Source organism: Hylaeus anthracinus, unplaced genomic scaffold (assembly GCF_026225885.1).
Source record: "Hylaeus anthracinus isolate JK02 unplaced genomic scaffold, UHH_iyHylAnth1.0_haploid 11994, whole genome shotgun sequence".
In the NCBI taxonomy this organism is placed as follows: Eukaryota; Metazoa; Arthropoda; class Insecta; order Hymenoptera; family Colletidae; genus Hylaeus; species Hylaeus anthracinus.
In genome coordinates this window covers 7,745,313-7,770,456 of record NW_026534341.1, presented here as the reverse complement: position 1 = coordinate 7,770,456, position 25,144 = coordinate 7,745,313, and the positions used below count along the sequence as shown (strand labels likewise).

Sequence of the window (25,144 nt, the reverse complement as noted above, 5' to 3'; positions counted from 1 at the left end):
AAGGACAGCGGCGTAGCCTGTTGCAGATCTGGCGAGACAGGCGGGAACACGACGAATCAGATGTAAATGTGATAACATGTAAGATCTCGATATTTATGCTATTTAAACATTTCGGGAAACAAGATTACAAGTTTTTATTCCTTTCAATATAATAATAATAATAATAATAATAATCATAATCATAATAATAGATAATAATAATAAAAATAGATAATAATAATAATAATAATAGCAATAATAATAATAATCAACATATCGTAAGCTTCCATACGCAGAGCACGCTAAGTTAATACATGTACATGGTTTTCTTTACAAAAATAATAACAATGTTTCGATGCAACATTGCGGATCCAGTGATCAATCTCGTCTAGCTAAATGACACTTTAGCAGCTTCCTTTGGATAGATAACTTTCGTATATAATATATATATTTATATATATATTTATATATATATGTCCCGCATTTAATCGTTTCACGCTCTTTATAAAGAGCGCCGCACGCGCGAGCGCGCATTCCTCTCTCACACGGCTCTCCATTTTTCATATCATTCTTTTCTTTTTTTCCTTTTTTTTTTTTCATTAAATAAACTACTTATTTGTCAGTTAATCGACATTGTCTTTGGTACATTTACAACGAACAGCATACCGCGCGATAGAGTACGGATTTGGTATGTCGGACGGGGGTACCTACCATCCGCCGTCATTTTAAAGCGCACGCAATTCACGAGAGAAAATTTCGTCTGGAAACCCTCCGCGTGTCTCCGGGCGCGAGGGTTTCCGTCCGGAAATTAAAAAGAGAAATAATGCAAAAACAAAACAAGAAGAAGAAGAAGAAGAAGAAGAAGAGGAAGAAAACCAGAGGTATTCGGGAACGCGAGAGGCAGGCAAGACAAGGGACAACATGATCGAAACAGAGTCGATCGGAACGACCATTGAGTTCCCCGTGAATTTCGCGGTTCCGGTGCCCTCGGGTCGTTCCCGATCCACCAGTGCAGCCAAACCCAAACTTTCTTGACCCGAGATAGACACCTCGGCGTGTCCTGCGACCCAAAGAAAATTGTTCGAATTTCTTTCCGTGCCTCGACCAACCGATTTCTTTTCGTCCCAGCGACATCCACTCGCGTCTCTTTCTCTCTTCGATACTCTTCTTCGTCTTGATCTTCGCGATAACATGGCTACGGCGCTGTCTGATGTACTAAAATGCCACCACTGTCTGTACGCTTAAACGATATCGGTGAATCGCGAACGCGAGTCATTGCTCTCGACCCAACGATCCTCGGCGAACGGAGAACGATTTCCTTGTCGGGTTGCTCGAAAAATACAAAAGATAAAACGCGGCTCTGCCCCTTTCAACGCTTTACCTACCAGAGGCCTATTCATAAGCTGCCTAATCGCGGTGTCCTTTAACCGTGTTTTGGTTGTTGAATTTACTGTATTTAATTTGTGTGAACAGACAAGTCTGTCGACCTTTTAGTGAAATAATTCTTAAAATACTCACACGTCAGCTATTAAATTGACGAATCTACAATGTGTACAAGATGTACAGCTCACATTTGTATATAATGAGGGTGAAATCTGCTTATACGCTAATACAGAAAGTCCTTCTAAGTTGCATTCAAAAGTTGCCGAATATTCGATAAATAGGCCTGGTAGATAAGGCGTTAATAGTCTAATGGAAATTAGTGAAACAGACTTCCCGGATAAGTTTTTCTTCGACAAATCGTGTGAATCGTTTTATGCAAGGAAGATCGTTTTCAGCTGGAAAAATGGCTTTTCCGATTGGAGAACAACACTGGCGCCACGCCCCGATGCCTCCCTCGATCGCGGTTGAGCTCGCCAGGCACTCGCGTCGTATATTGCGTGCTTCTTTCCGTTCTTTCGTTTCATATTCATTTTCATAAATAATAAATCGTGTCCTTAAAACGTATCGTTAACCAAATACGCGAGCTAGTTATTAGGAATTAATTGATTAATCGAACGATCGATAGTAATAATAAAAAAAAAAAATGAATAAATTGATCGATCGTAACTAATGATCGGGATTAGTAATAATAGTTAAATCGTGACAATTAATAATTACGAAAATAAGAATAAATTAGGAACCAAGTACAAAGTATGAGACGTACGACGTGAGGGGCTAGGGTGTGGGGGTAAGGGGGAGGAATTAAATTAGAATCACGCGGTTTTTCCACGTTAATTAGGACTATTTATAAATTACTCGGGCATCGTCCCCGTGAAACACTTTTTCTCTTAGGCCACGCTCCTCTCTTGGTCGCGACCCATCTCGTCCCGCCTGTGATTCCCGTTTCTTTTCAATTCCAATTAATTTCCATTGCAACACGGAAACATCGAAACGAGGAGAGAAAATGGAACACTGTTCGAGGATATAAAACCTTAAGTCGGGTTACGCGGTCTGACCGATCGCGACGCGTTGGACACAAGAGGAGCAGACAATGCATAGAGCGTTTGGAAGCTTCTCTTTCACTCCGCGGTATCTACAAATATACAAATCACCGTCGAATACAGATAGATTCTCTTGAGGGTGTTAGTGCTCGTTCAGGCTATCGGCTTCCCCTCGAACGAGAGTTGGTAGAGGTCTGGTAGAGGTGGTAAGACCAGGTATGCGCATTCGTGTATGGGTCCGTGACACCGTGTCTAAATTTGAGGAAAATTAACTTTTGGTACTGATACTAATGATAGATTATGTCGCTATGACCTAGCTGCTCGACAAACTAAGAAAGATATTTGGAAAGAGTTAACAAAGGAAGTAGATACGATTAAAAGAACACTGTTCAAATGGCAACAGTAGATGAATGTGAACCGAGATGGTGTCCAATATTTCCCATTTACAAAACTAAACTCTCACGGGAGGGAAAATCGGTAGTCCGAACGAGCCCTTAGGTACGAACGACGAGGAGAAAATATCGCGCGAGGAACACATCTCCTCGCTTTAGGTGTCTTTCGAAACCCAATTGGTCTCGCGCGGTTATTTTCGGCGTCTTCCGCGTCTACGTCGCGCGAGCGATCAACCCTATCATCCGGCCGACTCGTCTCCCGATAAATTTATTTGTCGTTGGACGTCACACTGAACACACTTAACAGGCGTCACACACGGCTTAACGAGAGCGTCATGATTGTAGTTTGTCCGCTACAAACTTACTCGTCAGATAAATTCAACGGAGAACGAACCGAACGGCTGGCCCCTGCACGGATAATTTACTATTTACAAGCGAGGGACGCGAGGGTAAAATCTGCTCGTGCGACCAGCGCCACCGATGTCACCCCGTTCGTCTTCAGAATTTAGCCGATTCGTTCAGCGATCAATAGTTAACGAACACCATACCGAGGCTCTTGTTTCCCGCATCCACGTGGACCATACAGAGGCACACACCGAGCGCCTTTGCTTCTTCTCGATACACGCCACCGGCTCTCGCTAAGTTACACACCGTTCGAAACAATCAAAGAACTCACAAACTTGAGGAAATAACCGAATAGTACAATACAAGAAATAACAGTTTTTTTTTTTAGACAAAACTAAGTTAGAAACAACGTAAAATATAGAATGTTTTCTCTTTGTATAGTAGCTTCCAAACTATTGTTTACTATTGGCTTGCGGATTTTATGCATTTATGACGCATGCTAATACGGAGAACATAAGCAAAACGCACGAAGAATATGTTTTGAATATTTTTAAGTTAATATACCGATATTAGCATTTTGATCTGCATAAATATATATATTCCATGTACGATTAGCGTACGTTTCTCATATTTGCATGCGCCATAAATGCATAAAATCCGCAGTCTACACGTTACGTTTGAGTGCTCGATCCTCCGACTCTTTTGAGCGATATACGACAACATTTTCCACCGAATTTACATGGTCTAGTTTTTCATGGCGTGTTGGAACATTCGACGCATCGGATGGAAAGAGAGTCTAAAGTTAGTCGAGCAAATTCTCCAATTATTTCGAGCGGCTGCGGTGCATTGTGCGAACGAAACGGACGAAAATACGTATACTTAACACGTAGGACTCCAATAAATAAATAACGTCTGTATTGAATGGACAGCACGCGTTATACATACATTTACAGTGAAACTGCTTGCGAGCAAGTCTTGTCTGCGTCTTCGAAATTAACAGAAATCAAAGGAATTCACGCGTTCGAGATAATCGTTGCCGACGATTGAATCCGTTTATCGCCGGTCCTGGTACTCGACGAAGCTTCCGAGACGGCGAAACATCTTCGCGGAGTCGGTTCTTGGTCCTCGATTCTCTCGAGCTTAGGAGAAACGCGCCTACGAACGCATTCGACGATTCGGAAAGCTTCGAGAGCGCTGTATCTCTAGTATTCTGGACGCGCGAATCGTTCTATTTTTTGCGTTTAAGTGGCGATGATTCGCGTTGAGGAACTTCGACGATCAGTAGAAGAAGAAAAAAATCAGAATGTTGAAACCGAAAAGAAAACAGGTGGGAAGCGATTTCGAAACTGGTTCGACTGTGCGAATACTTCGCCAAAGATACCTCATCGAAACGTAACTTGTAGATTTTTTTCAACCACTGACACTAATACGTCTGCGATTATTTTCTGATTATTATTGTCTGGTCTAAACTATTCGTTTCTCCGGATAGGAACAATTATTTACGATGTTTTCTCTAATACTCTCTCTAGCGAGTCTCGCCCCGTATCTGCGGGTTTTATTTTTAAGCTTCCCTTTCTTCCACCTTCCTCGTCCTTTGTTCTTCCGAAAGGTCCAGCTATTTAAAGTTAAGCTACGGACTTTCTTTTTATTGGTACGTTGTTCTCCAGCGAGTAAATCGCGGGATCATCGGTCTCGCCGGGGATTCACCGATCCACGGTATCGATTCGATGTCACGTTTTGCTTAGCTCGATTCCTCGTTGGCCAACGATCAACTCTGTGGATTCGATTTGCGTTTCCGATGCACGATCGGCTGGCAACTCCCTGGGACACGAGAAGCGTCGAAACGAATCGAAGGACTCGTCGGGTATGGAAAGGACGACGATCGATCGTCGGGATCCCGGACGCGTTCGAGGATTTTTTTTCTTCATACGCCGCCGCGAAACGTGGTCCATGGACGGAGACAGAAAGCTGGATAGTGAAAGTACCGTGATTCCTTCCGTCGACGACGTGTCGTGTGTGTCAGCGATCCACGTGTTTGGACACCTCGGATTCGTGTCGTGGAATTAGGCACCAGATTGGCTACTATTGATTCGAATGCTTGCCCTCGCTGATGGACGCCATTCTCATCGACTCCGCTTCCGGGCAGTTCCATCCGGGCATTCTCGTTTGCTCTATCGCCGCCTGAGAACACAACGAGCACACTGCGTTACGATTTACTTTCGCTACATCATTTTCTCCCTGACACCGTGTATCGAGAGCGGACAATTATGCCGCGTGTTTCTCCTCGCGATCGTTTAGACCAGTGGTTCTTAACCGTTTCGAAGAACGAGACAACACGTATGCGTTTCGGTTGCTCGAACTAACGACGAAAACTTGCATTTTTCATATTTAATTAAGCAAAGAAGAGCCTCGATTATAAACTACAGGCTTGGACAACTTGTCCAAAATATTAGCGAGCGTATTCTTTGCTTACCGAGCTGTTAGGATTCTTGCTCATGAAGATCATGAGGGAGCGGCTGCGGTTGCTAAACGGCCTCAGCTCCGGATCTCGGCCAGGACCATCCACCGTGTCGACGCAGTTACTGTTGGCACAGAAATAACGTCGAATGTGAAATTTCAGCGTTCGAAGTGTACGGGGCAAATCTAGGAAGCTTCTTTTTAACGTCTTTGATCGAAACTTTTCCCATTCTATGACAGATGTAGACATTGGATCGAGTGGCCGCAACTGGCGTCTTTTGTTTCACGCTTTTGAATATATTTTTGTTACAGAAGTGTTCGTAGACACAAAAAAGGGTTAAGAATCCCTAGACAAAGGAGGTAAACACATACCTCGACCGCAATTCCTTTTGCTTTCGCTTACAGTGGATGTAAGCCGCTATGCAAATGATAACGACGAGGAATACTGCTATCGTGGCACCGCCGGCGATGCTGGCTGTCTCCAACATTACACGTTGCCGGGAAGCTGTAACACAAGATCGGCTTCTTAGCTGGCAGACACAGTTTCCTGTATCTCAGACTAGTTCTAATGCCTTTCGGATTGAATGCGAACTAATTGTGCGATCGTGACTACGCGCGGTCGACTGCCATTTCACGAAACGTATGTAAAGTGGACACTGTTCGAGACTTCCGGCTGCAATCGGTGCCCTTTTCGAATAGCGTTCGGGCAAGTACGCTCCGTGTGCCCTGGAACGATTCGAATAGGGCACATTTCGCACGGGAGTACTCGTCGCGAAGCAGACAAGCGGAATCGATCGAGATACTTACGTAAATAGGAACCATCTAAATCCTTGAACTCGCATCTCTGCCCAATATAACCGTTGGCGCATCTGCAAAAACAAGAAAAAGAACGACTTTGATTAGAGCAGTGCATCACGAAATATCCCTTTCTTAACAAAAACGCGTCAACACCCCTGTTGCGTAACGCAACTAATTGGGAATCCAATAAAGGTAATCGGAATGTCGATCAAGAGATAAAACAAAGAGGGGGCCTTCCAAAAAGTTTGGCAACCTCTGATCGGTAGTCGGATACTGTTGTAGTAGACCACGAGAGCGAGCAGAACGTGCGTTATTGTTCTTCAGCGGCACTTCCGCAAAACACCGCGCGAAATCCAGGAAGTTATAAAACCTACTCTTTAGGCACGAACCGCTTTTAGTATCGGGCATTAATCAGATAGGTACGCCGCCGTTCGAGCCACCCAATTAGTACACTTAATTATTATTAAAAAAAAAAAAGACGGTGATGGGGACGCGGATGGGGAAAACGCTACCTGTAAACGTATCGGTTTACAGGGCCCTGTAATTACGCGAAAATTAAAAGGATTCTCACGGTCGATTTCGCCAAATGGTATACCGCGATGATGCGCCCTTCGAGCGGAATAATTAGCCGAATGAACTGTTCCAACGCGACTCGGGTGAGAAGAAAAGATTAACGACGAATCGAAATCGTCGACAAATGAGCAAACTTCAACCCCTGAAGTTTGATCCTCGGTATACGTGGCTTTGCGTCGTTTTCGTTCGCCGCGAGTTGTGACCGCTCTCTTCTCGCCCATTCGCTTCTTTTGCTCACGGAACCGAGCACTTGAGCGACGCTTCCGTTACTCCCACGCGACGAAACGTTAACCGTCACCGATCCTAGAAGACCCCGTTCTCTAGCTACGGTTTTGTAACGGATCGAATGTAATTATATTTAAGTGTCCTGAAAAACATCCATCGCCAATGTCGTTCTAAATAACCTTGGAATTCTGAGAACTTTGGAGCGATTCACGCTACCGTACACAATGTTTGGGGTCACTGGCACGAAGTATCTAGATTATAGAAATTGTTGCGTTTCGCGTTTAGCTCCAAGTTCCAGGCCTTTCCACGTTTAAGTTTAAAAGGAAAAGTACGTCCCGTAGACGATTTGTTTGCAACAAGTATTCTCGATGCTACAACCACTTTTCTATAAAACTATCGCAACGGCAATTAACACGGTCTTTCGAACGTGCCGAGTTAATTTAATAACTCGACGAAACCATAAACGCCAGAATCCATCGATTCATCCATTCTTCTCAGCGCGGTTGATCGCGATCTACGATCGATCATGACTCTCGCGGAGTGGAGAGCTTCTGGGGATAGACGGTGCATCCGATTACAATCGACGGACCATGTAACGCGTGTCAATATGTAAATAAACAAACGAAGGAGTTTCGCGCAAGTAAACGATTCAGCCGCGGGTACGTGGCGCAATGATTTACCGTTGGCTTACTTTCAGCACTGTTTGTCGATCTAATCGATGACCTTCCAGTACATTTCCCAAGCAGTCTGTGCTTAATTATAGCAATATAGGTGTCGATGATGAAAAGAGATTTACTCGCGTCCGGATCACGTAAATCTAGTTTCCATCGTGTTTTCTCACTTTTGACGTCATTGCTCGACACGCGCGCAATCCGTGGCGCGGACGCGGGCGCAAATGGCGCAGAAAATTACGCAAAATCGCGATTTTTCGCGACGAGATCGTTGCACGTTGTTAATCGAGATAGCGACGGTCTCGTTAGCAAATGTCCTCTTCGAGCACGAGAGACGCAAGAAAGTGGAAACGCTTGTTATCCAGCACTTTCCACGACAGGAATTTTCTCCGTCCGCTTCGCGGTATCCTCCTCTTCGGTCCGCGGAAATTATGGGAGCGCGAACAAGGAAAAAGTGGCACGCACAGGGTCTAGCGAGAGGAATCAGACGATAAAGATAACGAATAACGGATCAAAAGATTATCTTTGAATTAGAATTAAAAAATCAGCTTCTTCTCGATCGCCGAAAACGGTTCACGTCATGGATGAAAAATCGAGGCTACTTTCTACTTTTCGAGGAATCGATCGTTCGGTTGAATGGTCCCTATCTCTTCGAAGGCCACGATCGACCTTAGACAGTAGTCGAGACGTGTCGATCCATGATCACGGGCCTGGAAAAAAGGCGTCTCGAAGAATCCACGCCGGATTCCATTGGCTGCGTTTTGACTCCCGGAGGAATTTCGAGATACGTGTCGACGACGCTCACCAGGGGATTACCGTCGGCGAGGGCGAAAGGAGGACGACGGTCCCTTTTTCAACCTTCTCGCCCCGTATCGTTCGCGATTGTTCCACCCACGGCGTCAACGGATTCAACCCCACGGCAATGGGGCCACGGAGAGTGCGCGTGAGCGAGAAAAAAGTCGGCCCGTGTAATGTTTGACACCCTCAGTCACTCCTTTTCATTGGTATACGCGGTCGGGCATTCGTCCGAGACATTTCGAAATTCTGGGAATATCATCCACCGAATTCCTCGACGATGGTATTCCTTTCAGAGACGAATATTTTATTCCAATGATATGCGACGAATGGGAACTCTATGGCGAATCGTACGTCGTAGATTCAACATTTTTCTATGACTCGACCCAGTTTCTAGAATCACCCTGCATAAATTACCGTCCAAGCTCTTCGCGCGAAGAACTGCAAGATTTAGGTTGATACGGCGAGTCCTCGGTTTCTCAGCTGTCTCAACTGCCCGAGTATTTTCGTCTAATATAACAGACCGTCGCTTATTTACAAAGGGAGTGTCTCATTACGCAAGATTCCGAAGCGTCTTCGCGACGCTGAAATTCCCGGCATAATGCGGAGGTGTCGTAATAGCTCGCTTACGGAGCGATTCTACCTTTTAAAATCGTCGATTCGTGTGACCGTATCTTATCTCTGCGAGCTGTCGTCGATCCGGGACAAGACAACGACGGGGCGGAGCAGTTTTGCGCGCTACAGGTTCGTTCGCGGAATCGTGAAACTCTCTCGCGAAACCCGTGGTCGATTTTCCGCAAACTGAAACCTCCGGGCTTCTTACGGGGAATTCGAACGTTAAAACCATTAGCGGAATCGCGCGCCGAAGGAAATATCGAAAAAATTTACGCTAACGGTCGGTGAATTTACGATGTCGTAAATCTTCCGGGAGTCACGATTTACGTGGTCGTTTCGAAAATGCAGAATCGGAGTCGAAACAGGTATAAGTATACGAGATACCTGAACGGTTGCCAGCCGATCGTGGGGGTTGCCGTTCGATCGTTATCAGCGAAAACAACACTAAAACTTACTTAAAGCGAAACGCAACGAGTCTGCATCGCGCGATCTAAATAGTCGAAAGTTTGCAGTAAAACGTTTATCCGGACATCGGTCGTTCGAGCACCGATTACACGGAAATTGAGTCCCTGGATCCTCGGTTATCTGCTCGTGTAAACTGAAATTCTCCGATTCTCGTACTCGAACTTGGAGCTTCAACAGTAATCGTTTGGATAATTGGTCGAGTAATTGCAGATTCAACGCACGAAACAAATTATCTTTCGAGAGTGTTAATCGTCGATTATATCGACTAAATCGTCTCCGATCTCGTCCCAACAATGGGCGTTCGGGTGTACCAGAAAGTTCGTGCATTGCTATGCTCGATAAGCAGAGAAATCCGTTCTTCCCACCACGATCTCGTAAAGTAACATTTAGAACGTGTCACGATCGCATTAGACACAGCATAAATTAATGTTCCAGAGCTCGATACAACAAATACCGTTCGGCCATTCTCCGAGAGAACCCGCGGTTATTATTTACGGTAGATTTCTAATGTGAACAGGAACGTCGCATGGTACATAGATTGGATAGCAATAATCGGTTAACGGCTGTTTTATCGGGCACGAAAACACGCGAGTCAAATGCGGCCATGATTTAAATATCCGCAATTGCGCCAAGTGCACGTTAGTATGCGACCATGTCGCGTTCCCATGCGTACACTCCGAGTACAATTGGAAGCAGCGGGACTCCGATGCGGTTAAAAGCGGCTCTAGCTTCTGGTATAAGTGATTTTAGCGTATTCGAACGAATATAAACGTCGCTAATGAATCTGTCCGAAAGATAAAACACGTTTTATACTTACAAACAATTGTAAAGGAGGGAATCGACGATTTTGACAGTGAAACATGTGGCACCGTTCAAGCAGTACCATTCCGCATAATCCGGTGGGCACGTGTACATGTGGAATGTGATATTTGGTCGAGGCGTCGGCGTCGGTGGCCGCGGCTTTGGCGTCGACCGCGATGAACAGGCGTCTGTTGGAAAAAATAACGAAGATTAGCTTTCTATAGGAATAAATCGAACAAAAAGGAGAATCGTATCGACTCCCGAATACTCGACCGCACGTATCTCCGAGATGGAGTTTGAACTACTCGATTACCCGCGTGGTAGGCTCGAATTTCAGGGTTAACGAATTACTCGCACGAAAGCCCAATAGAATACCAACCAGCCAAATATTTAGGTAAGACATGCGTTCGTGAGACTGTCGAATTTGCTGGGAAATATCGACCTTGTCCTGGACGCGTTGAAAAGGGTCCTATTGTTCGTGCAAAATCACAATTGTCCTGTTAACCGTGCATCGATAAAAGCACGGCGCGAAAGCGGCTGAGCGGCAAATTTACCCGATTAAGTTGTGTAACGACTAAAGGCCAAGCATCATTTATCCCATTACCGGCACGAGGGAGAGGCGAATTGTCGAATGGGTGCTTTAGAAATTCCGACGGCTTCCAGGTTTGCCAAACACAAAGGGCGGCCGTATTTTAGGGCTGGCCTAAGAGCTCGTGCTCGATTCGCCCCTCTACCTTAAAAACTTAACTCTAAAACCATTCATTTTTTCTTGTCGCATTCCTCCGTTATCCTCGTCGACCTTTTCGAACTACCCTTCACCGTTAATTTAAATTAATGCCATTAACTCCGACACTCTGAATATTTAATCAAACTCGCGTCGAATGATCTAGCAGCAGCCCTGTAGAGATTAATTTTGAGTCGTCGACATTAATCTACCAAACGCGTCTTCGTTGGCCCGCCTTACAAGATAGCTACGTAAAAACTAGCGACAAGAATGCCAGGCATTCGAAATCATCTCGTTGGTCAAGCATTCCATCGAATAACACGAAACACCGAAATATTTGCACATGCGGAGCGCAAACGCCCACGACAGAGGAGCATGAGCCCGAGAGCATAGCGTTCCTGTGCACAAGACTGCCGCGCGTTGCAGCCGCCCGTGCGAGACTCCGCTATCTGTCACCTGTTATAATTTTGCAATCTGCCGTACAGGCCTAAAGGGGATCGATGTCTGCGTGCTTGGCGACAGAGATGGCCGAAATTCTTATTTAGACAAATATCTTCGACATGGAATTAAACGTATAGCGCACAGTTACTCGGTAGCAAAGGCTACCATTCTACAAATTGTACAGAAGAAATGTTCAAAATGCAAGCAAAGAAGCAAGTGATTCGAGAGAACAATAAAAAAAAAAGTAGACGACAAGACTGAATCGCAACGCGTGCTTTCCTTTGTTTTCTGTTACTTCGACGTAATAATTTTGCCCGTCTTCGACGACCATACACCGAAAGTTCCACGCGTGCAATAAAAAAGAAATGACTGTTAATAACCCGATCTATATTGTGTCGTTCGTTGAACATTTCAAAATCGTTACTTTTCGCTCCGAAAGTTACGCCTGCATCGTTTCATCGACCCCGAGCTACCCGGTTATTTCAAGCAGCAACGTTACTGCAGCTCGCATTGTTACTCGCTCGAATTGTTGCTTTTCCTTCCCTCGTCGAAGTCCCTTTGCGGCCCCTTTGTGCCATCGCGCGGGATTCGACGCCATTCAGTAACATGTGTTCAAATTCGAGCGAATAATTCGCCCGGGTATGCACGTAATCGTCATGGGCCATCGGCGTTTCAGCGACGCACGTGTCGCAATACTCGCAATCTGTCGCCACGCGCTCAATCGAGATCGTGTTTTACGAACACGAACAATGGAATTGTTTCGTACGCAAGATGATTTATCTGGAGTCGTTAGAGGTTTCTTTTTGGGGTGAGCGGAAGACTTTCTTTCAAAATTATAAGGAACACGATCGCGTGGCAAAACTTTGCTAGGAAAAATAGACCAAACCAGGGAGGAACACTATGCACTGTACACGTATGGAGTATAGAGTTTTGGTAACACAAGTTCGAGTCAAGAGGGTTGATCCGTGTCACTTCCAGGCGCAACAAATTCAAGATTCGCGCTATCTGTCGGATAACTGTCCGTCGATGTAAAATCTGTCGAGGAACTTGTAGCTACAATTCTCTGGCGGGTAGCGTGAATTCGAGGTACGTCATCGAGTCGTCACAGTTTCACTTGTCGCGCCTGGCTCACTGTTATCGAAAAACACCACGGAACACGGAATGATAAAAATAAATGCACTAACCTGCTATACCGAAGAGAGTGTAAGAAAGGATGAGTAGCGTGGCGAGGTAGGGTGGGATCCTGCATCCTCTCGTCATGGCAGTGACGGTGGCAGGGTTGTCGGTGACGGTCGTACCATCCGCGTGGCGGTCGGTGGTTCGGACGATGCGATCGACGGTGTCGTCGTCGTCGTCGTGGTCGTTGTCGTTCCGATCGCAAGGAGGTCTGTCGTCCCGCAGCCGTTGATGTATATGACGCAGGTGATGATGGTGATGATGATGGAGGTGGCGTAGCTCGTGGATGTCCCGATGACGAGCGTCGGCAGGCTGGTCATGACACGAAGCCTCATCGTCGGATTCCTCGTCGACGACGAGCTCGTCGCTAGCCGCTGCTACGGCGTCCCTTCGTTGGTGACATCGGTGACGCTGCTGGTGACGATGACTATGGCGACGGTGGATATGGTGGAGGTGATGGTGACGTCGGTGGTGGTAGTTGGTGGTACTGCTGTCGCTGCAGCAGACCTCGCCATCCGCCACCGGTGAACTAACCTCCTCGATTACGCTCGCTCCTACCGCTTGGCATCCTCCTACTCCCCTTCCATCGGTGCCGACGTCGCCTAAGCCTCCCACCCCCGCTGCCTCTTCTGTTTCTTCAACGGCACGAGCTCCACCACCTGGCCCGCCGGAGCTCCGACGCACGTGCCGCCGCCTCCCTGTAACCAAATATCCGACCAGACCCGGCCGTTTACAGTGTGTTTTATCTCGGCCGGTCTCTACTTCATCTAGCCGGCTGATCCACACACGCATGCATTCACACACCCGCAACCGCCCCGAGGGTAGTTAAACGCGCACCGTGTGGCCACGCGCGACCCTACTCCCCCAACCGATGAATATCCCTGTCCCTCTTCCTACGGAATCTTGGACAGCCACGCGACGCGTCACGTTTTTTCGCGAATCGCATGTAAGGTAGCGATACCATTTAAAACGATTACGAATATGCCCCTATGCTCAAACACGCTATCAAAGCGCCATTGAGAGTTCGATAAATTCCCCGACAAACGTCTATAACAACGGAACAAACGTCAGGAGGGTCGGTCTAAATATCGACTGGCAAATATTGTCCGACGGATAGCACAGCTTCGAGGGTCGTCGCCTTCTCTAGTCAGGGGTGGTATGTAAACCAGAATACACCCGCGCGAACGCGATACTTTTGTGGACGGAACCCCCACGGGACCGGTCAACAGGAGTTTCCAAAAACTTCAGGCTTTTCCTTGTTAGGACTGCAAACTATTGTATCCTCGGTTCGGTTAGCGGGTGCCATTGTGCGTTCTGTTTGAAGGTAAAATATTTGCCACGAAGAGAAATTGTTTTCAACGTCAAGGGAACCCTTGAAACCATCTGCTACCCTGCGTCGATTATTTCCCCACCGTGATTGGATCCGGTTGCAATCGCGGTTCTGTCTTCTCGTTTCCGTTTTTCGCGAGATTCCGTGTCGTGATTCGGCTTCGAGCATTATGTCGAGAACGTGCGCCACCATACTGTCGCGACCGCGAAGAATACGATACCGCGACCTACATTCCGCAACCCTTTATTTGTAAAACTTGGAACCGGATACCACGCAACGACGTATTTTAATGTTGAACATATTATTTGTACATTTCAGAAGCAAATGTATCGGTAACGAGTACCTTCCGAAGTATTCGAACGACCTACTTTTACGGTCTGGATATCCTATATCATCCTTCTGTTCGCTGCTTATAAAAAATGTTACAGGGAATTATTCGATAGCTAACGATCGTCGCGCAGTTTTCAGTTCGAAAACGGGTCTCGATCCCGCAACGCGAGCTCGATCGAGATACGATCTTAACCGCGGAATTGTTTTTCAGCAGACATTCCAGACTTCGCGGCGACCTTGTCCCGGTAACAACCGTGTCGTAAGTCGTGCAAGACATCGCGCACGACAAAGATCTGGTTAATTGCTGTGTATTTTCTTCTCAGGAAAATTCTAAATATACGCGCACCGATCGATGCGTGAAACTCTATTTAAATTAAAATATAGTCTCATCGACGTTACCATGATTCACAGAATCGATACGCATCGCGTGGAAGGAAATTAACACCGTGAAATATCGCAACATTTTCACGGAACTGGAGTGTCGGTGCTCTCGTTTGATTAGCATAGTAAGCGCGACACACAAAACTGACGCCTTGCGTCAAATGTGACGTCAATCGTCGTTGAAACATTCACACACGACCGCGGTACTCTCACAATATAAGGGGACTAATGACGTCCTTTGACGAGCGTGTCCCAAAGAGATATCGGCGACTGAAACTGGTGTACTCGCGATTTACATGAGAAAGAGGTTCGGATTTTAATTCACACTTACGACAATACCATCAAATAGAATTCAATGGGAGACAATCTTTCTACGAGATGTACTATTTCGAAGAACTATCGCGCATTGTACTCTGCAACAAACATTGAATTTAAATTTGGAATTGGGACTTATAATAGACCACGATTTCGATTGTTCCGTAGGGAAAGAGGCCATAGCTGCTATTCGCGATGCGAGCTCTAAGAGACTTGGAAATCGATGCTTGAAATACGAATCTGAATAAAAGTATTCAAAGGAGAAACTACGTATCGTGCCACGACGCGATCCATTGAAACATCCAACAAACATGTAGGACGATATCTTCGCGTGGTATTATCTTATTCTCGATTCAACGAAATTCACTGGTCGACGAAAATCGTAGAAAAAAAAACTGTAAACGTGCGAGCTCGCGCGCGCCGTACCGCGAGGCCGGAAGTTACGGTAAAGTGCGTGCAATTAGAAAATAACCTAAATTCAAGGCAGTTCGCGATTCGTGTTAAGAATGATCTCGCCAGGAAGGCAAAGAGGAGCGAGCAGAAGCGTTTAACGCCGCGTCGAGGAGGGAAATGGTCAATTATCAAGAGCAGACCACGTGGGCCGTACTTTAAGTCACCGACCAGCGCGATGCAGCCGTCGTATCACCTAGTTACAAAATACATTTTGTCCCTAACTGCAATGCAAGTCTTTTTCGACGAATCCCACGATTCATCTACGCTGTGTAACTCGATGAGAAAGTGCGACGAATCAACGAAATCGAACACGCGTTCCTTCCACGCGAGCGCCCGGACATGCTGGTAATTAGTGACTTCGATGCCCGCAAAGGCGACGAGCCGGTGGAAACGATTCTATCGCAGACATTCTTTAGCCGTTTGCGGAGGAACGTGTTCGCGTTCCCGTGAACGAGATAGTCTTTGACATTTATCAGGCACCAAGGAATGAAAGTTGATCTCGGGGAACCAGATGCACTATAATCCAGTTCACCAGACTTCTCGACACACTTTTCTCAGGTTCGAAACGTGAATTTCTGTTTTGTTCTCGGATCCTTGAAATATTGTACGATGATAATGTGCGTCCTGGTGACGCGGTGAACAAGACGAGTCATCTCGCGGATGAACAAACGGATAAAAATACCTGCACGAATCGACAATTTCCTCTTTTACGCAACGCCTCTCGCGGATGTAGCAACTTTAACAATCCCGAAAGTAAACGCGCAGAGGAACGCGGCGTTTCAAATTCCGCGCACGCGGTTCACCCAGTCGCGGATTAGTCGCCGGGAAAAATCAAGGCAGAAGTGTCAGAGGTCAAATATTGGCCGATTGCGATGTTCCTCTGTTAAGGAAGGTCCAGAAAGTGGAAGCTGCGAATGGTCCAAATTATCCCTATTTCTTTTGGAGCGTTCAACCCCAAGAGCCACGTGGCCATCAGAAAAACGACGATTTAAAAGAATTACGACCGATCCCGTCGAAAACGTGGCGTCATATTTTCGTCTTAACGTTTCCGCGCGAGCCCCTAATTTGTTAAGCGGTTCACGGTGAACGTCAAAGGCGCGCCCTCTTGGGCAGAGGGAGAGCGAGAGAAAAGAAGCCAACCCTCTTGCAGACGGGATAAATGTATCGAGACAGGCACCGACAGCGATTCTCGAATTATACAAGAAATACTGGGCGTGTCTGGTCACGTGTCTACGAAAAGCTGCAGCCTCCGTCCGACGAGGGAGCGCAAAGGGGAGGAGGGAGACAATTTTCCAAGAGGAGCCTCCCGGTCCTTCCGGGACCGGTCCGGGTATCAGCTGCGCCTCGTTTAAACACGGAAATTCATAAGTCCGAGTATGTTGTGGCCCCTGTGCTTGAAAAAACGTCCTGTCTGCTGCGAGCGAAAGGGAAGCGAGATAGGACAGGAGAGATCGCGTCTGAACCAACTAGGCCCCTCCGAACCCCGTCATCTCCACCCCCGACACCAGCTGAACTCGAAACAGCTTGGCCAGAGGCTACATCCTGATACGATTGAGAGGCCTCCTTTAATCATTCTTCTCTCGCTTATCCGATGGACAGAGACGCTGGTAGCGTGAACGAGGCTGCTGGGAATATCGTTGGATTGCAATTAAATTGGGTTGCTTGATCTCAAGCTCTGTAACCACTTGAAAATTGAATGAAAAGCCGCCGATATCAATGACGCTTCGAGTGCTTCAGAAACGACACCCCGAGACGAATCCATTTCGGAAGAAAATATTCATTCGCCGTGGGGGTTCGAGGCCCTCTCGGCTGAATCACCCCCGGGAGATTCCAATTTCGATTGCTTTAGTAAACACTGTTTCACGCAGCCGTGCATCGGTGAATCGATGTAAATGAAACCGTGGAAGATGCCACCGGAAGATCGGTGGCCCGAGTTGTCGTTGCCACCCCCGCGACCGACCAGCTGCCCCTGGAACAGCTAGGCGCTAAGCCAGCGGCCGGGTACAGTCTAGGGGAGGCATAGTAATAGAAGAAACGACCGAGAGAGTGGCGGGTAGGGGATACAACGAGAGAATAAGACGTAGAAAAGCCGGAGCAGTGGGAGGTGCGGATTTCATAACGTCCTAGACCGACACGACAATATAGAGTATACAGTGTGCGGCAGCACACAGTGGGAGGGTGGAGCAGCGAGGAGAGCAGGCCAGAGAAAGAGGCCCCAAGAATCGTGTATATTTTCATAATCTTTCGTACGATTTGGCCGTGGTGGCTCGAGCCACCACCGGTTCACTTCTACGGGGGCATATGCGTGTATGGCTCCGTAGAAAACCGTGGATCGCACATGCTCGGGGCACGTCCCATTCAGACGGTCGCAGCTGCCGAACTCGTGGAACACGTCGGCAGGCACGCGCCTCTTGCCTCCATAACCTGTTTTCAAAATTCCGCTCCCCTCGGGAACGAGCCTCAAGGAGAGACCCATTTCTTAATCCTTACCTCCCCGCCCGTGTACGCGGGACAGTCTACTTTTTTCTCTCTCCTCGTTCCTATAGTCGTTTTCAGCTATTCAGGAAACCCTCCTAGTTAACCTCCTCCCTTATGGTATCGCGGCATGGCTCGGGGTTCTTCTGCGACAAGTCGATCGAAACCTACCCCTCGATATGCCCACGACTGTACTCTCTTCCCCCGTTTATGGTTTTCGTTCCTTTCCAATTTCGTCCGGTCTCAAATTGGTCGGAATTCGGTATTTCGTGTTCGGCAATTAAGTCCCGCCTCTCGTGCGTCTCGAGTCTCAACTACGCCCGATGATGCGGCAGTACGCGATGAGCGTTTCAAGAGGCACCAAAGCACGCTCTCGTTCGGAGACGTCCTCAGCTGTCGACCGGGAGAACGTTCGCGGTTAAATACCTCTGGAGCGCTGCTTTTTAATTATCGTCCCCCTACGTCTGTGTTTCCTCGTCCTTTTACCGTTGCATTATCTGCGAACGCGCAAGGACGAGTAGCAGGAACGTTGGACCGGGAATCGCTAGCCGATTTGCATACATCGTCGGGGGTGAGCGTCCTGGCAGACAGAGCAGCTGCCCCGAAATCTCTTCGACTCCCCTACCCCCCTGGAGACCCTCTGATCTTAATTTTATGCTCTCCTCTCTGCTTTTCGCCTCTGCGGCGTCTGGACCTCGAGAAGAATTGGAACTGGAAGCTGACAGACTCTATTACATTCAATTTTTGATCTCTCGAGTTCCACGACAAACACTACGAAACATGCTTCGAGTCTACGCTTGCTATTCTCATTTCTGTTTCTCGCTATCGCATTAAGACGATCGGGTAACGCCAGAAATTATACGTCCGACGATTAAAATTTCTCAAACGAGAGGGAAACTGCGACCCCGCCAACTGTCTATCGCGATTCATAATATACGAAAAACGGGGAGGGCGCGCGAGCAGCCGGTTCGGCCAGCTGGCGGATGGATCTCCCTGGCGCGGCGATACGATCGACAGAAATCGATGGATGGTTAATCACCATTCGCCTGGCAATATTATCCTACTTTTCACGCCGCGATATAACCTTTCGCCACGCCGCTCGTAACTCATATCCCGATTTCGATCGTTCAGGAAACGGCGCTAAATTAACGACACTCGCGTTGGGCGTCACGGTCCGCTTTAGAGCCGATTCTCATCGTTAAAGCGCAATAAAGTCCGATAATAAAATCGTCATATGTCGGGGTTTCACCGCGTTGCGAAACGGCGGTTCAGCGTTTAAACGTGCGAGGATCGAAACGGATAGCTTGAACGGATATTGAAAATGAAATCGCCGCCACGGACGATGGACGACGGCCACCGGCAGGCCGCGATGCGCCAAGGATCCTCGTCTTGAGGACATCGACGCGGTGGCCCACTCGAAAGGGTAAGAGAAAAGAACGAAGCGTGTCGAGTGGAAAGATGAGACCGAGAAGGAGCATCGTTATCGATACGTCGCGAGGTGTTCGGGATTTCAAAGAGAATTCGTTAAGAGAGCGCGATCAGCGGGGGCGAGCCTGTTAAAAACAGATTGAAATCAATTTGGTATCGCCACAGGAGCGACTGGCGCGTTTTATCCAAGCATTGACGATGGGATAATCTCGATATATCATGCAGATTATCCTCGAGAGGGATGCTTTACACGCCTCTTCACCGGAGGAAGATCAACGAGGTGGCCCACTAGAGAGATATAAAGAAGAAAAAAGGGACGCGTCGAGAGAGGGTTGAAGAAGGGTTCGTGGCACGTATAAAAAACATCGTAGCCAACTAACCAACGAGGACATTTATATCCCGTTAAGGACGATTACCCTCTACCCTTCGCCCTCCAAAGCAGGGCGTTGCACCCCAAGTGAAATTCATTCGATTCGTATAACCTCGGCCCTGTGTCGACTCTGCGATCGCCGGATGATCATCCCGCGGAGGCCGATCGTTTCGCGAGGAAGCTGCAGAAATCGAAGGTTAAGTTCGTCGAAAAGGTGGCCAGAGCCTCGGAAGCCTTATTATTCCGTTGGAGTGGTCGAGCGAGCGAGCCCTTCGGCACGCATTAGTCCCGCCTCGGTTTCGGGGTACATTTCGTAGTCGCTTGGTCGCGCGTTCGCCGGGCGCGTGCCCAGACCAGGCGCAAACGAGCGAGCGTTGCGAAAAACAGGTAATGGCGTTGAAGTGCATTCGGCAGCTGCACGCCATGAATACCGGCATGAATACCCTGCACGAGGTGAAGAACATGTGCGGGCCCGTCTTCTTTTGGACCCATGGCCGCACACACGACGCTTGGGCCCGAGCCCTGGCCATAGGGCTCCTCGAGCCCTATCGAGTGGAAAAGATACGTCCTGCTCGTCTATCCGCCCGGTATTATGCTATCGAGAGCTCGACGTTTTTTATCTCTTCATCGATCGACCGCCGGTCTACACGTCTCCGTTACCCTCTCGCTCGCTCATGCCAACCCCCGCACTTCTTTTTCTCTTCTTCTCGCGTTTACGACCCTCCGGTCACCTCGCTGGATCTTCGTATGCTCGAGAGCCGTATAATGTTTCCCGCTTTTGTGCCGAGCGCGCGGAAACTTTCGAATACGAGTGCAGTCGGGTTTCTCGTTTAATTTAATTTGCCTCGTCTCGAGCGCACTCGTTTCAACGATTCCCGGGTTGCAGGGATAGATCCTTTAATCCTTTGAGCTGTAGTTGCGTGTATTCTCGATGGCATTATTAATTGTTTTTGGAAAGTTTTTGCTACGAGTGTAAAAGAGATAGGGAAATCACCGGGCTTGAATGGACGTTTTCTAGGTGGTCACACGATTCAGCCACCATGTTGCAAAGAGTTCAGGGATCCCGTGCTCACGCAATCCGTCGAGACGTTCCTCGAAGAAATTGTCAGGTGAACCTGTAATGGACAGCATGAATGCCAAGGTGGTAAAACCTATTGAACAATGTTGCGACGGACGGTTGCCTGATGTTGCGGCCCGAATCAACCATTCAAAGGCCACAAGACCTTCGCACCCAGTAAATTGTTTTATTGCCGATAATAAACTGAGATTTTTTTCGACAGCCGTGCGCCAGATGTGCCTAGTCAGATGTCATTGTTAACCAGATACGGGGTGAATTTTATTTTGTTAGTTTATCGTTGAAGCGAGAAGAACATCGATTGGATTTATAATCCATGGAAAACGAGAATATCGATGAACGATAGGCAACGATGGCGTCCTGTGAAATAGAAACGAGACTAATGCGCGTATGGCCCTTCTCGAGTTCAAGGGAAACAATAAGGCTTCCAGGCGTACAGTATCGCGGCGATGCGTCGAATAAGAGTAACAAAAAGGGACTCGCTTATTATGCCGAAGCAATCGAGGCCTTGGCTCGAGAAAGAGTACAAGTGCCAAAATAATAATCCTTTTTTGGAGCACAAGCGCAACAAAAAAGTGGACAAGTTTTTTACCAGGGAAAAGAACATAACCACTTTAGCATCTTTCGCAGAGGTACAAACCTAAGCGTAACGTGCCCTAATAGCTCGCCAATTTACCGATCATCGACGGCCAACAAAAGCCAAATGGAAAGCTCGTAGATCCCAAAAATCGTCGCGATCAACTTCAACTGAAATTTCAGCCGCGCGACTGCCAACGCGTCGATCATCGATAAACCACCGTGACGTAAATGGAAAGTTCGGAATTGTTCGTCGATGACACATTTAACGTTTCTTTCGCTTCGTCAACCTCTCTATCATAGATGCGTCAGGCAACGAAAATAGAGCCCGATGGCGAACGACGATTCCGCAACGCGTTACAAAACTCGGATGATCGTCTTCCGTGCGAGAAAGTAGGGCGACAAAATCCACATGGGCATTGTTTCCCGTTTCGAGCGATCGGTATGGAGCGAGAGTCGTTGCGGAATTCGCGATTTCTTCCGTCCGATTCGTTCTATCCGCGGACGTTGCCGAAAAGAGAATAAAAAGAACAAATACTGCGGTTATTGTCCGCTGGATCCGTGAAAACGGGACGACGTAATGAATAGCGGTTCGGATTCTCTCCCTCATACGGGACAATGAGTACCTGAAAAACCGAAAGAATTCTTACGCGCCTTAGGAAACAATGGGTACGAGATCGGTCGGCTGTAGGCGCCCCCCTTTCGCGGCATATTAATTTCTCTGGCCTCTTTCGAATTGCGACATAATTAACGGCTACGCCGACCAAGTACAATCGGGACTTTTGTCTTCCTTTGAAAAGGACTCTACGGGTTCCCCGCGGTCGATCGGAGATACGCGCTTCTTCGACGTGCACCGATCCTCGAGAAAATCTTCAACGACAGACCGAGTACTCTAGTAACTTCTCTCTATTTCATTTGTATTACTTCGTTGGGTGTCGTATGAAAATTTCTAAAAGAATTAACACATTGCTGACCGGCAATTTTACACAGAAAACAATCTAAATAAACTCCACTAAAGTTTATTTATATTTTATCAACATAATGAATCGAAATAAAATATTTTACGTACGTATTTCTTACATAATTATACAATTTCGTTATATCGGGTTTCATAAATTGAAATAGATAATGGAGTGCAAACACGGGGTTAACTCGTGACCGGTCAACAATGTATTGAGATAAAATATCAATTGATGGTTTCCATACTTCCTGTCTATTTATTAAGGCATCCGTTCCCAAAGGGAATTCCACGCGGAACAAAAATAAAAATCGTAAGTTTATCGCGGTCGAGAAACCACGTTCGTGTTGGGCCCGGCTTCAATCGACTCGTAATTAAGCGTATCAGCGACTGGGCCCGTGTTCCTACCTAAAATGTGCGCGCACCACGATCGCTAAATTGACCAGCGACACGGAATTTTTCGCGACTACGGAGCGCAACCTCCGACGTAACGGTTCGAATCAACGCGAAACGACGATATCTCGACTGTGTTCCAACTAATTAACGAAACGGATGTAAATGGTTTAATTAGCGGGGATTACGCACGTCGAGCGGTAACGCGAGCCACTGAATCGCAAACTTTACATTCGCGCGACGTTCCACTTCGTGGAAGTGGAATTTCGAGCGCTGTTCTGAGCAAGGTGCCATTCAGTTTATCTTATTTGCCGTTTCTACGCTGTATCCGCCGTGTAGAATCACTGCGATAAGTTATCAGGTTATCTCGAGCCTCAAGGATGTAGGAAAGTGCCACGCGACCCGATGGGACACCTGTCGCCGTACAATTTCGCTATTGAAACCGAGAACCGTAGACCCAGCGAGAGGACGGAACAACGAGAACAGTGTCGCCGATTAAATTGAAAGTCTTCTTAGAGTCGCAGCGGCGTACATTCTTGGCTCGCCTTATCACGCGTAATCTGCGCGAGAGACTCAATTATTCTTTGTCGTGTACGCGACGCATCGCACCGAGATCTGTTACGTTGGAAAATTTCATTCGCTACAGAGAGAACAGTTCAAAATTCTACTGCAATTTCGAGACTCGAGTCTTTTAGAGAGATGAATGTTTTGATCTGAAATTACCAAACTGGCCCCTTAAGCAATCGAACGAGAGAAGCGCAAAAAATGGAATAGGATTATCGCCAATTTTTCGCCGCGGTTTCAAAGGCATCGGGCTGACCCTCCCGGTAGGAGCACGTTGTGTGCGGGCAAACGCCACGTAAATACAGACACCCACACGTCGGGGAACACGTAGGTGCGCGAATATACGAGAGAGCAGCCAGGTTACGGAGGAGCCCTTGCGTTGGAAGGGTATCGTTGGCAGGCGGCACATGGTCCGCATCATGATTTTCGAAGCCGCAGATGGTTCCTCCTGCGGCACACGATTATGGTTTTTTGTCAAGCATGCCGGGAGCAGGCGGCAGGGCACGTTGTATTTCTCGATCAATTTTCGCCGCAAAATTGACGAGCGACCGAGGCTGCTTAATCGAACCGAGAAACGGCTCAAAGGTACACGAAGTGCGCTGTGCAGCGCGTTTGCGTGCTTCCTAGAAATTGTTTCTGCAACCGATTAAGACTGTTCCACGATACCCATTTCATTATATATGTACAAGTGAAAAGTTTATCCATGTACATATTTATAATGAAACATTTATTTGAAAAGATCGAACCTATTTTTATTTTAGACAAGCTTCTTTAATAGACAGAAAGAGTACGAACATTTATGACACTGACTGTATTTATTGCTCGAATGGAATGTCACCTTTGGTTGGAAGATCCAGCAAAATTGGGCTCTGGGGTTGCAAATTTTCCAACGAGACGACCATCGTTGTTTGTCGGACAAAAGGGGAGCGCCGTTAACTCGATCGAAGGGCTACGCGACGTAACGTGCATCGAAAGACGCGTCAATCACGACGAAAGCTGGTTAAGGGTCGTGAATCCGCTCCGAAAAGCGCGTTCAAAGAGCGTTGATGGTAATTGGCGCTGCGAGAGTTTGTTGGCGTGCCTGTCGGTGGTGTTTGCGCGCGTTTCAATGCCGTTGGTCGAAGCTGCGGCTAATCACGTAGCCGGAGGAGCCGGACAGACGGAGCGAACTGACAAACGACGGCATTATGCTTCGGCCATCCCGCTCCGGTGGGCTCCGCGACAATACAAGAACCGGCAGGACACACAGCTCGAAGAAAGAGAAAACAGCATTCCTGGGACGCGAGAGAGAAAAAGGTAGGGCAATCTTCCTTATTTCTTCCCATCTCATCTCGTTTCGGGGACTACCCTCGTTGTCCCCACCAACCACCCCCTACGGTCCGGCCAATCTTGTTCGGGATGACTGCCGACGAGCCAATCCTCTTATTCCGTTTCATTTGCCGATTGCGAGAGGTCCGAGTTCTTGGCCGCACCGGTGTGCCGCATGCGCCTGGTTTATTATTCCGCATTGTCCGCGTAACCCAATTCAATAGCCTAATCTACTTTTCGTTTAGGCTTTTCTTTTGCTAATCGTGGGGTCCGGCGACGAGACGATGCGCCGATCGTCTCGCCTTTTC

The 25,144-nt window shown here is 47.5% G+C and overlaps 1 protein-coding gene across 2 annotated transcripts in view; it reads right to left on the bottom strand.

Moving 5' to 3' along the window:
• Positions 1-109: 109 nt before the first annotated feature.
• The window catches only part of LOC128888928 (uncharacterized), a 46,740-nt gene continuing 21,705 nt past the window's right edge, over positions 110-25,144 (bottom strand). For both annotated transcript variants that reach the window (XM_054146150.1, XM_054146151.1), the window contains 6 exons: positions 12,889-13,578; positions 10,556-10,727; positions 6,404-6,465; positions 5,969-6,101; positions 5,613-5,721; positions 110-5,320 (listed from right to left, as the gene is read on the bottom strand). In XM_054146150.1, the coding sequence (XP_054002125.1) occupies positions 5,222-5,320; positions 5,613-5,721; positions 5,969-6,101; positions 6,404-6,465; positions 10,556-10,727; positions 12,889-13,578 (1,265 nt within the window). In that variant the 3' untranslated portion in view covers positions 110-5,221. The remainder of the gene's footprint in view (positions 5,321-5,612; positions 5,722-5,968; positions 6,102-6,403; positions 6,466-10,555; positions 10,728-12,888; positions 13,579-25,144) is intronic.